General features: G+C 36.7%; 1 protein-coding gene and 1 non-coding gene across 2 annotated transcripts in view; both read right to left on the reverse strand.

Moving 5' to 3' along the window:
• The window catches only part of IPO7 (importin 7), a 38,014-nt gene that overhangs the window by 5,462 nt on the left and 16,285 nt on the right, over window positions 1-16,267 (reverse strand). Inside the window, exons 9-23 of the mRNA XM_055721570.1 lie at window positions 12,477-12,611; window positions 11,837-11,936; window positions 10,695-10,771; window positions 10,267-10,383; window positions 9,393-9,482; window positions 8,730-8,895; window positions 7,858-8,018; window positions 6,850-6,978; window positions 5,171-5,237; window positions 4,967-5,092; window positions 4,558-4,655; window positions 3,100-3,195; window positions 1,871-2,091; window positions 1,560-1,765; window positions 150-356 (exon numbers count right to left, since the gene is read on the reverse strand). Coding sequence (XP_055577545.1) covers window positions 150-356; window positions 1,560-1,765; window positions 1,871-2,091; window positions 3,100-3,195; window positions 4,558-4,655; window positions 4,967-5,092; window positions 5,171-5,237; window positions 6,850-6,978; window positions 7,858-8,018; window positions 8,730-8,895; window positions 9,393-9,482; window positions 10,267-10,383; window positions 10,695-10,771; window positions 11,837-11,936; window positions 12,477-12,611 — 1,996 coding nt within the window. The remainder of the gene's footprint in view (window positions 1-149; window positions 357-1,559; window positions 1,766-1,870; window positions 2,092-3,099; window positions 3,196-4,557; window positions 4,656-4,966; window positions 5,093-5,170; window positions 5,238-6,849; window positions 6,979-7,857; window positions 8,019-8,729; window positions 8,896-9,392; window positions 9,483-10,266; window positions 10,384-10,694; window positions 10,772-11,836; window positions 11,937-12,476; window positions 12,612-16,267) is intronic.
• LOC114016811 (small nucleolar RNA SNORA23) lies at window positions 9,017-9,198 on the reverse strand. Its single transcript, XR_003561510.1, has one exon. It is a non-coding gene; the product is annotated as a small nucleolar RNA SNORA23 (small nucleolar RNA).

Here is a 16,267-nt window from a genome sequence, read left to right on the forward strand (position 1 = left end):
ATGTTTCCCCTTCCCAAAGCAAGAACTTGTTTGAAGCGCATATTGGAAAGCTCGTTCAGAAGCTTTCAAAAGGTTCTAACCGACAACAGTATACACTAAAATTAAGTTATATTTTAACTTGCTGGCCAGAAAAGGAAATAGTTACTTACTCTGAAAAATTGTTTTAAATATCTGATATTCATCAATAGGGTTGTCTTCATCATCAATAATTGTGGAATAGCCTTCTAAAGCAGTCTCTTCAGCATCATCTTCTTCCCAGTCTTCATCATCTCCATCTTCACCTGCCTGTTTTGCTAGAATTTCTAGATATTCTTGACCATCTTCATCAATGTCATCTTCATCACTCCCCAATTCCTCTGAGTTAAATATCATACACAAAAAAAGTTTCAAGAATATGAAGAACAACTCTTTAGGAAGATGGCTAATTATGAAAAACAGGCATTGGAACTGGTAACAGTGTAACGCAGAGTGCAAAGGGGGAAGCTCATTCAACTCCTCTCCTAGTGTCATGGCTCCCCCCCAAGACCCTCTTCCCTCACTTATGCCAACTGTGTTAAGTGGGAAAGGAAAATTTCATTGTCATAAAAATGTGTATAGAAAAACGTATTTACAGATAGTTTGGAACAGCACTTGATAAAACTTTAAGTAAAGCAATATTCATGCTCTACAGAAAGTTTGAAATAATTTGATGAAAGCATTTTTAAAGGTACATTCAAAAGGGCTGTTGAAAAGAATGCTTGATAAATAGAAAATGTAACAGTACAAATAATGTACCATGACAACGGTCTGGAGAGTCCAGAATTCAACAGCAGTGATCAAAGAGTACCCGGGTTTTAAGCAGATAGATGAAAGCCAAAAGGTATTGAGTGTGGAAAACTGTTCCAAACAATCACTCAAAGACACCAGGCTGATAACAGGAAGATAGAAAGAGGGATCAAGAGCTCAAAGCTTAAGCAGAGTATAGGCAAGGTGGAAGAAAGAAGTATGGGGAAGTTGCAGGTAATACTGAACTTCATATAAAGAAGACGGCAAAAGATGTGACAGTTTGTGAAATAACTGTATGAAGAAGAAAGTTGATAAAGGCTGATGAAGTTGAGACTATCTTGGTTTGGGGTGCCCGGGGCAGGGGGAGGAATCACAAGAACCTTAATCTTCAATACACAGCTAAACAGCAGCAGCTCATGTGACTGTTCGTAATGCGTAGTCCAAACTGTACGACGGATTAGAAGGATTCCTGGGAACTCCTTCTACTGACTCTTACCATCACTCAAATGGGAAACATGCCCCAGTAACAACTCCTTTCAGCAATGACAGCATCCTCACACAAAAGCTAGCTTGATGTAACTTTGCAGCAACTCAGCCTAGGAAGTTAGTTTTTTTTAAGAGGGACTGGAAAGTAAGCCAGATATACTTGAAAGTCATTAAGAGATGTCCAGTGTTCTACTGCAGCTTTTGATTTTTGGAATTGGGGAACTCTGAAGAATTCCACAAAGGAACTCTGCATCTCCATCAGAAAAAATGAAAACTACAAAGCAACAGTGGTGTTTCAGTTTTCGTACCTGTTTCCTCATCTTCTTCAGCTTCGTCATCATCATCGCTGTCATTTTCATGCTCTGCATGACAGGCATATGCTCTTTTCAATCCATTAAATAAAAGGATAAAAGCTGGCAGGATCTGGCCAGCAACTTGATTTAAAACCTGTGGTATTTGCTCCAGATCAATAAGAGCACACAAGCCAAGCACACACATCTTTCTGTCATGAAGTCTACAAAACAAAAGAGCACAAAAGTTGCAAGTTTTGTTACGATTCACAACCAGGTAATATAGAGGTGTATTACAGAGCAAAATCTTCACAAGTAGAAATGCTTACCCCAAGAAACAGTCCACATCATTAAGCCACTGTGTTATGAAGTGATTAGTGACAGGCTCCACATTATTGGGAAAACGAAGATTTTCCAATGTATTTAATAGTAAATGAGGATTGTAATACAAAGCAGCTATGGCAACCTGGAGGCACATTGTTCGCAGTTCACTGGTTTTCACTTCTCTGGTCAATCTTTCTAATGCAGCTTCCACAAATAAGGGTATGCACTGAAGAGCAAGAACAGTTGCAAATTTAGTGGTCAAAAATAGTGTTTTGTTCTCTATGTCACAGTGAAGTTGAGAAAGAGCATAAAATCAGTCTGGCATATAAATACAGGTGGCATAAAACGGGAATAGTTTTTGATTGCTAGCAGAAGTCATATACAAAAATGAAATAAAAAAGTGAAAAATTCAATCTGCTCTGAGCACATGGATTTTGTGACATCATGCACTGTAGATTGTGTAGATGCACTATAGAACATCCTGGTTCTATAATCTTGTGTTTAAAAAAAATGAAAAAAATAGAGAAAATGTGTACGCTATGGAGTCCAGAAAAATCAACTTAGTCATTTTTTTGATATCCACAACAAAATCAAGAGATACGACTAACATTCCAAGAAAACAGCTATTCAAAGAAGTCGTCTCTTTAGAGATGCCACACTGGAAAAAAATTGTTATAAAAGATTTTTCTTTCACATAAATTAAAGTTTCCAGGGACCATATCCACAAGTATTTAAAAGCATGCAAAAAATGTTTAAATAGCTATTAGGAAGTGCTTGTCACGTACACAGCAGAAGCACGCAGAATAATCTCCCAAATTTCAACTAAGTCCCCGGTTCCTCTACGACATTAACTGGGATTCTAGGAACTGCATTTTTATTCTTATTTATTTCAAGGCTATTAACTTGACAGATTGAAAAATTTTAATGAATATCCACTAGAATTACTTAGAATATAATTAATCTATTTTTTAAAATCAAGATGCTCCTAAACCAGTCCTCTTGAAGATTCAAGAAAACACTTGAGTTGCACAGAGTCCTAAACTCTGGAGACAAAGTGTGCAGTATCTCTGCAGTGCTGTCAACTGAGTAACACTGAAGTACAAGACAGGATGATTAGTCACGCTACACAAACTTCTCAGAATGGGACTCACATTAACACATAATCAATCTGTATTGGAGAATAAAACCTTTTAAAAACTAATTACTAGTTATAGCAACCAAAGTTATTACCAACCTGATCAATGCCACGCCCTTTACACTGAAGAATAATTACTTCTAACAGCTTTGCTGCATGACATTCTGCATCTTCTCCAGCAACTCCTGTGAGGACCTGAAAAATAACAATTACTGTTGATGATATCCCTTCAAGAACTATTTTTTATATAGTGGCTTTGCTTTGAAAAGCTGATCTAAGTCTACCCACCCTGATGCAATGCTAAAATAAGCTTCCATCAGTGAAGCAGCCAAATCGATAGCAGTGCCTCAGTGTCATGACTAGAGACTGAAACACTGCTGCATGCGGGTGAAACTAATTTACATGTACAAATACTCAATAACTTCATGGACGCAGAGCTTATAAGAGTAATGGTATAAGCATCACCTGCCATTTTGCAAATGTTTACTTCAATACACAAAACAAAATTTTCTTATGCATTCGTGTACTGAATTTTGTAAAAAATGATAGTTACAAATTTGGGATATCCAGTGGGAGACCACACAATACCTAAAATTTCTGTGTTAAAAATTCACTGTGCTCAGCTATTAAAACACTAATCACTAAGATGTTATAACAGACTAATTTTCTTTTTCATATAAATAAAACATTCAAGTATTTACAATCAGCCAATCAGCCCAGGTTTCAAATAAAGGCTGGCAAGAATTATTCACTTTAATATTTAAACATCTTCAAAGGAATTACTCGGGAAATACCAAGGGCAGGGTATCTAACAGTTCACCATTGTTCTTACGTAGAGACAACACATGATATCCCCACAGATGACGACTAGAGATTATAAAATATTAACACCATCATAAAGAAGCATTCATTTCCTCACATCAGGCTAACATTTTGGAAAGCTTTGTATTCTACATATTGATTGGATTATGAAAGCCCAGTTGGCAGCTACCTATAACACACAGGAGCTGAGAAGCTAAGTTAAATCCAGAAACACTGCCCAAAAGAGACTGGAACAAGTCAGAATGACTGCATTCTGCTCCCAGCTTTCATCACTGACTTGGGATGAACTTGGGAAAATAACTTCCTATTCCTATCCTTCTACTTTCCTCCCTCACTTGTTTTAGCCAATAGATTTAAGACCTTTAGCATAATACAGTATGTGGTACCCTAGCCATAGTGAGGCTACACATCTCAAATAAAAGAAACCATCTACCTTTTGCAATACGTGTATGTTTTGCATGCCCATATACACGAAACCCTGTGTTGTTTAATCTGCTTTTATTGTGCATCATTTATTCTTCCCTTTCAGCAAAAGCATCTATCCGAAATGTGGTGCAATCTCTTTAAATTTCTCTGCAACAACTTGCAGAGAATCACAGAGGATGTTAAAGCATAATGCTTTAAGAGCAGACATCAAAATTCTTCAGTTTCACAGTCTGATGTGGAAGAGTACCCAGTTTAGCTGTATTACTTGAGAGATCACAGGTTTTCTTTATCACAAAGGAATCTACTTACCTTCTTGCACATACTGTAGATCATTTCAAGATATTTGGTGTCTGACAGAAGTGTATCTGTATCAACAGTAACATAATTATGCAAGAGAGGCATCATGTCTGCATCAAGAGAAGAATGATCAGTTAGATATTGTTTGCATGTTTTATTAGACGAGCTGTTAAAATCAGGTTGACATCTACGTATTAAAAGTTAATTACAGTTCTTGCTTAATGTTTGCCAAGATAAGTGCATATCTACTCATAGATGCTTTAGCCAAACAGGTCTGGTTGCAGCAACAGCAGAATAAAATACTTCAAGCCTAAGCTCACTTCAGTGCTCTCCTAACATTTCAATCAAGATGCAGTTCACTGTATGGTGGAAATCACATATATGAAACCATTTGGCTTTCTGATTTATTTGTATTACTTACCGGTAAAATAATCAAAGCCATCCTGCTGAAAGACTTCAAAAACAAGAGGAAGAAGCTGCCACATTTGCGCAGAAACTTGCTGACAGGTCAGACTATGAGCCAAGGAAAAGATCTCCTCGTAGAACTCTAAAACAAAGATAACCTAGGTAAATTTAATGCCAATCCCATACACCTAAAAAAATAAACCAACAAAACCACAGATACCTAATACATGCTGCTGCAGAACTGTTCCAATCACTTGCAAACAGATCCCTTCCAGCTGCTGGGTAATCTGAAAGAAAATTTGTTACTATTTTCAATACTTTGGAGTTGAAACACGTTTTAAAATAAAATTCCTCAAAGCAGTTTCTAGTTATCCAATATAGTCTTCTCAAAACAATTCCAAATTTCTCATATTCTAGCGCACTAAATGCAAAAGGAGCCGCACTCTTAGTTAAGGTTTTGTAAGATAACTTCTAATACAAGGTGGTTTGGGAATATTCTTTGACTATTGCAGAATCTCATCATACAGTTTCCTTTAAAAAGAAAAGCCTGACAGTAACCCTACGCAACAGTTCAGTCCCATTAAAACACATTAAGTAAATTAATATATCAAAAGGGTAAGCAACAGAAGTTGCAGGAAATATCTGCTGTTCCAGAAAAGTGAATTTAAAAAAAAACCAAAAACAACCAAAACACAACACACACAAAACCAAACAAGTATCAAACCGCCTCCCAAACCTAGCCTGGGATATTCATAAAGTATGTGGACAGTTTAAATACTGGTCTACAGATTCAGACACTCTTCCCAATTAGTATTTATTAAGTTCATGGAACAGCTAACAAAACAGACATTAACCTATTTAGGGCACTCACCTTGCATATGGACAAGTAAGGGTTGGGTTTCTGGTCTTAGCTATGCAGACCAAGATTTGAGACTAACCAGCTAAATAATTTAACTCTTGCAATAGTGGTCATCCTGCATGACATGTCTCTAAATATAAACATTTACTGATCAACATTTTAGAGTTGAGTACCTCAAGACGAGCATATTGGTACACAAACTTTTCACTTAGATAGGAAGAATTTGCTGACAAAAATAAGCACAGGAAAAGCTTGCTGAGCAGCTTTAGCAACAAGTAAATGAACCAAACTGGTCCTTGGTTTATTGCATGGCAGCACCGGATTCCACCCTTGGGCATTCAAAGTTTGTATTACGCTGCTTCCATAGTAAAGTCTTCAGAGCCCCGAGAGTCCAAATTATTACTGAACTGTCTAATCACCAAAAAACTATCATGTATTTATCAAAAAACAGTAACTGAATAAGTCAAGAAAGATTTTAATCAGCAACAGCATCTTTTGAACAAGCTGTACTCTGGACAGAAGTTAGTCCATTCAGTACAACAAAACTAAATAATGGAAGTTTTCATCACATTGGAGAATTCTACAGTGCCGATTAGGCAGGTAAAAACCCCCCTCATTCAGCACAGCCACAAGAGCTGTGTTTACAGACATTGATTCTGTTGCAGAGAGCAAACCAATTCAGCCAGAGTTGACGTTCACAGCTAACTAAAGTTTTACCTATTTTCTTTGAAGGGCACACCTCATCAAATCAGATGGGTTTTTCCAGCTGAGCCAACCCTTCCATCTGTGAGAGGCAAGCTGCTTCCACCTATCTGAACAGGAACCTGGATTCTTGTGGCGTTTATGCTCTATTACTACATGTTGTGTTAGAAATGTGAGCCACTCTGCTACAACTTGTTTGTGTTGATTATTTTCTGGTTTAAGACATTTTTGGCTGAAAGGACAGTTTTTTCAGATAACAGTGTCACAAACACTGAAACTACCAAAGACTTTCAGTGCCTTAGACAATACATACCAGCTTTAAAGTAATTTTTACTTACTTCCTTGTGATCTTCAACTACACTAAGAAGCGTATCAATAGTATTCAAGATCCCCATTGCTGTCACTGCTTTGTCATCACTGCCTTCCTCATCTGGTCCAGTCTGGATCACCTGGTTGAATGTCATTGCCTGCATGTAACAGCAAAACCACCCATAAATATGTCAGTTAATGAGGATGTGCTTGGAGATTAAGATAATAGTGCAAGTCTGGTTTTCTACACAATTTAAGGAGGACTTCTGCTAAGAAAACATGCATGAATCTTAGGAGGAGACTGCTCCATTCCAGGGTCTGTATTGAGGATTTATAAAATTTGAGCATTAAGCCATTTGAGCTGTCATCCTTTACCCATTCATGAATAAAAAGGTACAAATGACAATACTTTCTATGTAAAAGAACACATTTTCTACAAGTTTTTCTGACACTGGCTTGAACTGGTAGCTGAACTAGACTGACCACTTTGCAGGCATTCCAGAGAGGACATGCAAACAATTTAGTTTTAACTCTGAGGCAAGGGCCTTTAACAGGGAAGCACTGAGCTGACCTCTGCTTTTGAAACCATTAGTACAGCTTGCTAGATACGGTCATTCAAGCTCGGAATTTCTCCTGGAGATTCAATTTAACTTTCACATTACATACAATATAACGTTACTTTCACACTAATTTTCTTATTTACAAGCCTGCTCTTTTTCTTTCCCATTTCAAAACAGAAAACCTATGTCACATTGTAGAGGCTACCTAAAATGTGCTACCAAAATTCATTATTACACCATCAGGAGAAAATACATACAAAGGTTTCTCAAACATTTCTAAAATTGTTTAGAAATTTCCATTTAAAGTTGTTAAACCACTTCTGAGAAAAAAGTCTAAATGTAGAAAAAAATTCCTTATACCATTCCACTTAAGCAGTCTAGTGTAACAACACCTATTGATCAATGGATACCTATCTTAATTTTAAATACCAATCCTTCACATATTAAACATCTTCCTCAGTCACCAGAAAGTCTTACCAAATGCTGCGTCATTTCTACTGCAATTGGGGTAACTTCTTCACTATATTCACAGATCATCTTCTGAATCACATTAGTAAGATCATCGTTTTCAGTCTCTCTTATAATATGAAGTAAAGCTTGCATTACAGGTCTAATGAATGGAGTAATATATTCTTTCGCTGTAAAGCAAGTGGAAATATTTGAATTGACATTCTTACAGAACTACAGCATCATGATAAGAAAGCCAACATGTAATCAATTAATATTTACTGTTTGAAAATTAATCTGCCAAAACTATGGGTAGTATAAATCATTATAGCAATACTAACTTTCTGAGCTTTTTTTAATTAAAATATATACCAGAAGGATGACAACTTAAGTATGATAACCAGAGTTCTACAGTCTTTATTGAATGCAAGATTACTTATCACCGCAAATTTTAATTGCACATGAATGAGTACATGTGCATTAGCCAAGGTATTTAATTTGAAATTTATGTTCATTTTGGGGATTTTATACCCGCTTCAAGAATACTAAGCAATGTTAAGCCTGCCAGGATAAAGACAACTTTTTTTAAAAAAAAAATTTAATATGAATGAAACTGAGACAGATATGCTTTTATTGCCACTGTGTTTATGAGTTAATGATTAGGTGATGGAAAACTGGATTTATTGTACCATGAAATTGTGATGCTATTTATTAAAAAATATATTAAAAAAATCAGCTAGAAAATTACAATAAATCATTACAGATTACAACTACACAAAGTAAATTAACATTAAGAAAGAAGAGAACAAGTCTCCCTGAACGTTGCAATATTCCATTATCAGAATCATCGCCTGTTCCATTAATGCCTACTCCTTGCTGTAGCTTTAAGAAAAGAGGGCTACCTTTCTCCTGATTACTGATCAGAACTTGAAGTGCTATTGCAGCTTCCACTTTCACAGGCATTTCCCTATCATCTATCAGACACCGTCTTGTAAGTTCTAAGGCTGTCTGGAGGTTCTGGTCACTCTTAAATTTGACTTCACAGAAATAATGAAGAACCCAACAAGCCTGAAAAAGAGACATTGAACAAATTCAGAGTTACAAAACCTACAAACGGGATTATCGACATGTATACCCAACCTACAAAAATTATGAAGTCTGAAGATACTGTAAAACTTTTAATAGATGAAGATGTTTGAGAGTATGGAGGCTGGCCAGTGGGAGGCTTGTCTGTCAGACATCACTCGACCAGTACTATGATCTCAAGTTCATCTTTGGCCACAGGTTTTGCGTGAGCAGTACAGTCTAAATGCAAAACACAAACAGACCATACCACCAGACACAGATGGTAAACTATGCACACAATTCTGCAGCCATTTTAAAACTACACAGTAACCATCTACAATCATACATGAAGACTGATACTGATCTCTCAAATAAGCATACAATTTATTACAGGAAAGGTGCAAAAGGGAGTGCATTTGTTAGAGGGAAAAATTTAAAGAATATTCCTGAACTCTTCAGTTAGACAGTGTATCTCAACACTAAACCTTATGCTTTCTTACCCGTGCTCTCATGTAACCCAGCTCACTGCTGAAGAGAGGGAACACGTGATTCTGCAACATGTATTCCATCTGATCTTTATAGATCTTCTTCTGCCAGAATATGAATAGAAACACATCAGTTAAGAACTTCATATAAAAATGCATTTCTAATCCAGTAAAAAAAATCTCACATATAGAAGTGTAAACAGCAAAACAAAACCCTCAGACATAACTTCCCCTTTATTAAAGCCCATTAAAGCAACACTGAAATCCTGTATTAGTAATTAAACTTGGATTCTACATGGGCCTTTATACTTTTCAGTCAAAATAGTGACGTGGTATTTCCTGTCATTTTTTGACTCCTAGAGATACCTTTTGCTTGGCAGTACACTACTCTGGCATCAAAGGCAAAAGTGGTCAGGGAAACTTCTCAGATCCATGGTCCAGATACAAGTCCATGCTCTGCATTTTCTTTGGTGCCATTCTAATAAAGCAAGTTTCCTAATTTCACTTTATTTCTTTTCTTCTATACACAGAGAAGACCTAATTAAATCAACAGACTCTCACTGGATGGATTTTTTTTTTCCTTCCTTCCTTCCTCAAAAAAGGGAATGTAGTTAAGTATAGCACAGGAAACGGTGTAGCAACGCTTACTAGAAGCGGAGAACTTAAAATTATTGTTTTAAGTTCCTTTTTAACTCAAGCATGACCTAATAAAAACAGTGTAATCAAGCTGACAACAAAACCAAAACAATTCAAGATCAACAGCTTTAAAAAAACTAGTAGTGATTCAAAAACACATAAACCCAAAAAACTATCCACATTTCTTCTAAGACACTGCATGTGAAAGAAAACTAAAAAATAATCAGAACCCCACCAGATTTGTTATGCTTACTTTTAGGAGAATTTCAGCCAAAGAACCGATCATATGTAAAGCACCATCTTTCTTACGAGGGTCAGCATTTGGCTCCGTAAGAATCTGATAACAGAAGCCCATCGTCTTCTGCAAGACCTAGATTACACGTTGACAAGGTTAGTCTAAGTATTTCAGTCAATCATCTCAGGTACCATTCTCAGTGCCCAGAAATGCTTAATAATCTGCTCCAAGTCTGGAATTTGGATAATGTTTTATGTGTTATAAACACAGAAGATGTTTAATAGACAGGTCATAGGGGAATTGGGAAATGAAGAAATACACAGACTAGTGCATGACATGTATGACATGACAGAGAACAGAAAAGTAAAACCTATTAGTAGTTCTTTCAGCAAATGGGGACTATAAATCTAGCAAATGTATTTGAGTAAAATCCTTTAATAGCTTACCTCTTTCCTTTTACTACATGATGTAAACAATAACGTCTGAGCAGCAGTTGTTGGAGAAATGAAGTCTTCAAATACATCTATTAGAGTAAATATATTAACAGCTATAAATCTTGGTCCTTAAGGTTCATGATCCTAACGCAATCCAGTGACTTAATATGAAACTAAAGAGCAACAGTTTTCCTTTCTCTGGTGGTCAATCACACTTTCTTACTACAGGTATTCCAAAGACCAAAAAACAGTAACACATGGTTGGAAATACGCAGATACATGTGGTTCACCTTTTTCATGATCACTGGCTCTACATGTCTAATTTGAAATTGTAAGTCTTCCTTATTTTTAAGATAAATCTTTTTCAACGGTAGAAACAGAGAGGTCGAATTTTTACATGTATGTTATTTGCTTTACAGGGACACATAACTGATTGAGTTAAAAATGGTCAGTTTCTTATTCCTCTGCAGAAAAGGATTATCAGAGCCTTGTATAATACCTGCACTGGTTACAGGTCTGCCTCTGACCTGAGGGATAAGAAACTCTCAAACCCATCAGGATCCCTTGTTCTAGGCACATAAAAGTCCCAGTAAAGGGACAAATCTGTTCAGGAAGTCTGAAGTATCTTCTTTCTTCCCCAGCCTGAAAGGACTGCACAGAATCGCAGTCAACCACAACAACAAAGTAACAAGCCACAGGAGGTGAAATTAGATGTCTGTAGGCTTACTTCATAGTGTTTCATTTACTGTTACGGTAAATCTGTTCTGACCTGTGCCATGTGTGAAATTCCTTCAGACTATAAAAAAAACTCCAGGGCCTGAAATAATACATAAACTTGTAATAACATTCACCTTATGTAATTACTGTTAGCAAGACCTGGACTGTTTGACTTACAAGAATAACTGTCAAAAATAACTCCTTATTCAAGTGCAGAAACACCTGTGTTATTGTTGACTGTCATGTTACCTGTCATTTCTACCAGTATATCCAAAAGTTAACCATATGAAGTTATATTATTTCGATAATGTAAACTGGTTTTCTCTTTTCATTTTCTCATCAAGATTAAAGCCACCAATACTTTTATAAAAAAAGATGTAAACCCCCGATCTTTGTGTGAAGTCACATTTTAACACAAGTAGATTTCAAATTCTCACCGAATTTCATGCGAATATACTCATACGGATCTTCCTGCCAAAGCTCTTCATCAGCATCTGTATAGCACATCAATGGAAAAATAACATCTTGGATAATTCCCTGCAATAAAAAAAAAATAATTGAAAACAGACTAGCACTACTAAATCAATCTCTGTATTCTGTCCTGTATCTCACAGATTTTATCCATCCTGCACTTCTCATATAAAATGGTAACATCCTAAAACTATATGGACATAGAAGATTTTATGTGCTATCTTACAAAAAAAAAAAGAATCTTTTAACCTAAGGTACAGCTACATACAGCGCAAGTTACTAGTTTTGCTTTGGATAAAGGTATGTGAAGAAGATTTAATGCCATAAATTCAGTAATTAACACCATCTCCAATTTTTTTCTGTTGCTGTGTTACACTGTAATCCTTAATGTATTAAAGCACAGAGGACTGACAGCAAAAAAAGCCATTAGCTAGCTTTGCTTGTGTATCATGGTAACCTTCACCAAAAAGGCTTAAACTCCTTCCACCAGCCATTTATAATAGAGGTCTCTAAAAAACAAATTCAAACAAGGCTAGAAACACTGTACAACAGACTGACTAATGTACTACTGAGTCATCTAAGTAATAAACCTGAAAAATGGTTTACTTGAATGTGAGGTTTCAGATTCTTCCAGGTGACTGCATGTGACACTCCTTGGTTGATGTAATTCAGTGTTTGCTGTAGAACTCTAGGAGCCATGTACTGCTTTTCCTTGTATTGATACAACACTTTCAACAACACCTAGAAAAATCATATCTCATCAATAGCTTATAATAAAATACCCACTTTAACCAGAAGAATTCTACCCTCCCTCAAAATCCTACATAAAAGCCCCTTTAAATCCAACAAACCCCCCCTGTTTATTCATTAGACTAAAATGAGTACTGACTAATCTTTCTACTAAATGTCCCTGTTAATTTTATAAGGCAATTCGCAGCTCATGTCAGGTGCTGCACATCTTTTAAAAATACAGTCCTTCAGACATGCTAATTCATCACCAACATAGCCCAGAGGGCCCTTCCCTCCCAAGTTTATTATTCCATCTTGCCACGCTCCGGGAGCAGAAGTTCATGTCCGAACACTAGATTGGTAAAACACACTCACGCAGTCTACTGATTCTTGCCTACATGCAGCCTCACACCAATGATGCTGTACAAAGAATGTATGTGTATGAAGAATAATGACCTAGCCTCTCCCCTTGGCTTTCTGGCGTCAATTCTTCTCCTGAGGTGGCATTCAGAACCATTCACAGGGATTTATATTTGTTAAAAGTCCTTGGCTCTCTGTGAATAAGGGCATGAAATGGACATGGGACCATTACTAGGAATTAAATTCCAGGTCACTGGGAAGTTTGGTATTGGCAATGCAAGGGGGTTTCCTTGTAGCCCAATCTAGGCCAGTGGCAACAGTGCGTCTTCAAGAGTAGCAGCATCAACTAGAGAGAAATTACAAATCCCATTTCCATGGTTTCATTTAATTCTTCAACATAAAGCAATAGTTTTAAAAAATCCAGAACTGAAGGAACTGAAGAGATATCTATCAATCTGTAATATCACTAAGAAAACATTTTGGGAAAATGAGATGCATTATTTTGAAAAGGAATTCCATGGTGGTAGCTCAAGAAATACTTTAAAAAAAAAGTAAACCAGGAGTTCTTTGTTCTAGGCAGAAGTAGCAGTCCTAGGTCCTGCAGCAAACTAGAAGTTAGCATATAGCAATACCAGCTTCTCTGCAGAAAAAGGTTATACAAGAAGGTCCAGTTTGCTGGTCTATTTGACTTATAGAAGGATCTGAGGGCCTTTTTGAGACAGAGACATTCTTCACAGTAACAGGACAGCACACAGAAAAGCCTAAATTCATCAACAGTTAATGAAGGTATGGGGAATAGTCTTTGGAAATGAGGACAAAGCCTAACAAATGGCCACTGCAGCCGTGCTACTCAGGACAAGTGTTTTAGTCTTCTCTTTTTACAATCCGAAGCAGTTTCACGAATCAGATGTACCAAGTAAAAAATAAAAGATTAAGAACAGGTTTAAGAATTGCAGTGAGGGAAAGCAGGATGCAGGATAGAGGCTCCAGGACAAATAAAGTAAGTTCTGCAGCTGTATCAAGGAACAACCAGGCAGTAGTGTTTGACCAGGACACAGTTCTGTCTCATCGGGTCTCTCAAAATGAAAAATGTCTTGAGCAAAACAGCTGCTAACACAGGGGGTAAGAATCAAGGTAATGCAGCTCAGCCTGTTCTGGCCAAGCTTAAAGTTTAGCTAGAACTAATGCTGAATGTACCGGATTAGTGGTTTTTTTTGGGGTGGGGGTGGTGTGCGCACGCCGGTGTGTAATGCATGTGACAAGAAGATATACAGAGTAGATAAAAAGAATAATACATGAGAATTAAGTATCAGAATAATATTAGCAGTATGCTTCCAGTTTATACTTGGATGATCTGTAATCTCATACCATGTACTATCTATTAGTCCTTTAGTGAAAGGGTGTGTACACTTTGGAGAGTTAAGGAGAACTCAGTGAAGCATATTACCAGAATTTCTATTCTTCAGTATTACACAGATTTCCAACTTTTTTAAAGAGATACCTCCTGTTCAAAAATCTTCTATAATTTTTATCCAAAGGATTCCATTTCTTGAGCATACATCCAAGATTTATCTTCTGCTTATAAACAGAGAACAGCACCTTAAAAATAATCTGTATAAGAAACTGTAAGCATTTTAAAGTCTTGCTTTTCAGCTGTTTTCTTTAAAGACTTGAATTCTTGGTGTTTCCTAGACTGAAACAGAGCAAGGCCTTAAAGGATTAGTCAGGATGGGTTTGGTACCACGCTCTGGGCGATGCTCTTAACACAGACGGCACTGCCTGTTCTATTCCGCTGATGGTACTGAAGTAAGATTGAAGAGGAACATACTCTGAGCAATCTAGCAGTCATAAATAAAGGTAGGGTGGGCATTTGAAGGAGATGAGAAGGCCACGAGTCAGGAGATTTTGCAAGCTCCAGCTGAAGAACAGAACGACCACCCAAAGTCTCCCCAAAAGACTAATTCAGAAGACTCCGCCTCAAGCTCTGCCTAAACCCCGCCTATTATGAATACGATGATTAGATGTCAAAATTACATGAATATGTATGTTAACATGTTGTAACCTCTCACAAAAACTGTATAAATTACCTGACTTTTCACTGAAAACTTTGGAGCTAGTTTGTTCAGTGCAAACCGGCTAGCCTCCCCAACGTTGCATGAAATAATTACCTCTTCTGCTTAAACACAAAAATTAATTACTGAGCAGTTACTCTATGCTATTTTGGCATCAAGATGTAATAACAGTAAGAATCAAACGTGCTTCAAAGAATTCTAAAGAAAAAACAAAGTATTTTGTTGAACTTTCTATATTTGTTTTCAAAGACTTCTTTTGCCCATACAGTTTTTTTGTCAGAACTTCATTTTATTTTGCAAGTGCAAAGCAACCAAAGAACACGTAATAATTATCTGTCTGATGTCATCCATACGCGAGATGAGCACCTCAGAAGATGATGCTGACTCTACTTGACCGAGCTGAATGTTGGGACGTATTTCCTAACACTCAATGTGACAAAAGTTCTTTTCCTTTGCAATACCTTGGATGACCTTCAAAAACCATGTATTTAGGAGATACTTTCCCTACTTTTCCTCTTTTGAAGCCCTGTAATTCATTATAATTTCATTAGGAATAAAAACTAAGAAAAACTGAATTATGACCTGTTCTGATTAAAGTAAAGGCTTTGAAGACAACATTCCTCTCCCTGAGATTATCATAAACTGAGTCTATATTTACAACTTAATCACCTTAATGTAAACAGATTTATGAGCCAATAAAAGGAAATTTTATAAAAAAACTTCAACTAGATTTTGTAAATAAACTTGTTTCAAAAGGACCTAAGTCCACAGTTCAGCGAGAAGATCAAAGAAGTTTCCTAATATTCATAGCAGTTTTCTTGCTAATTCAAAAAGTTCAAATTACTGATTTTAAACACAAGCACTATAAGAGAGGCAGATGACAATTCCTACCCCACCCATCCATTCTGTGCCTTCAAGAAAACCTGTAGGTTGCTGCCATGTGGTAGGACAATCTGAATCTAAGTTACTGCAATAAAGGTAAATCAGGGCTAGTTTGGCATAACATTAATACATCAGTTCAGAAACTGCCAGAGACCAGAAGATGCTTTGTGTGTAACAGACCCTGCAGAAGTGGCAACCCCCAGACCAGGAGATGAGTGGAAAGTGACCATCAGACTTGCCTGTTTGTAATCAAGTCTCTGCTTGATCAGGCTTTGGCAGAAAGCTAGAAAGGCTTGGTATTACTGATTTGAGCCAAAGAACTACATCAGAGTTAAAAGGTAAGAACGTCAACAA

This window comes from Falco cherrug, chromosome 10 (genome assembly GCF_023634085.1).
Source record: "Falco cherrug isolate bFalChe1 chromosome 10, bFalChe1.pri, whole genome shotgun sequence".
Lineage (NCBI taxonomy): Eukaryota > Metazoa > Chordata > Aves > Falconiformes > Falconidae > Falco > Falco cherrug.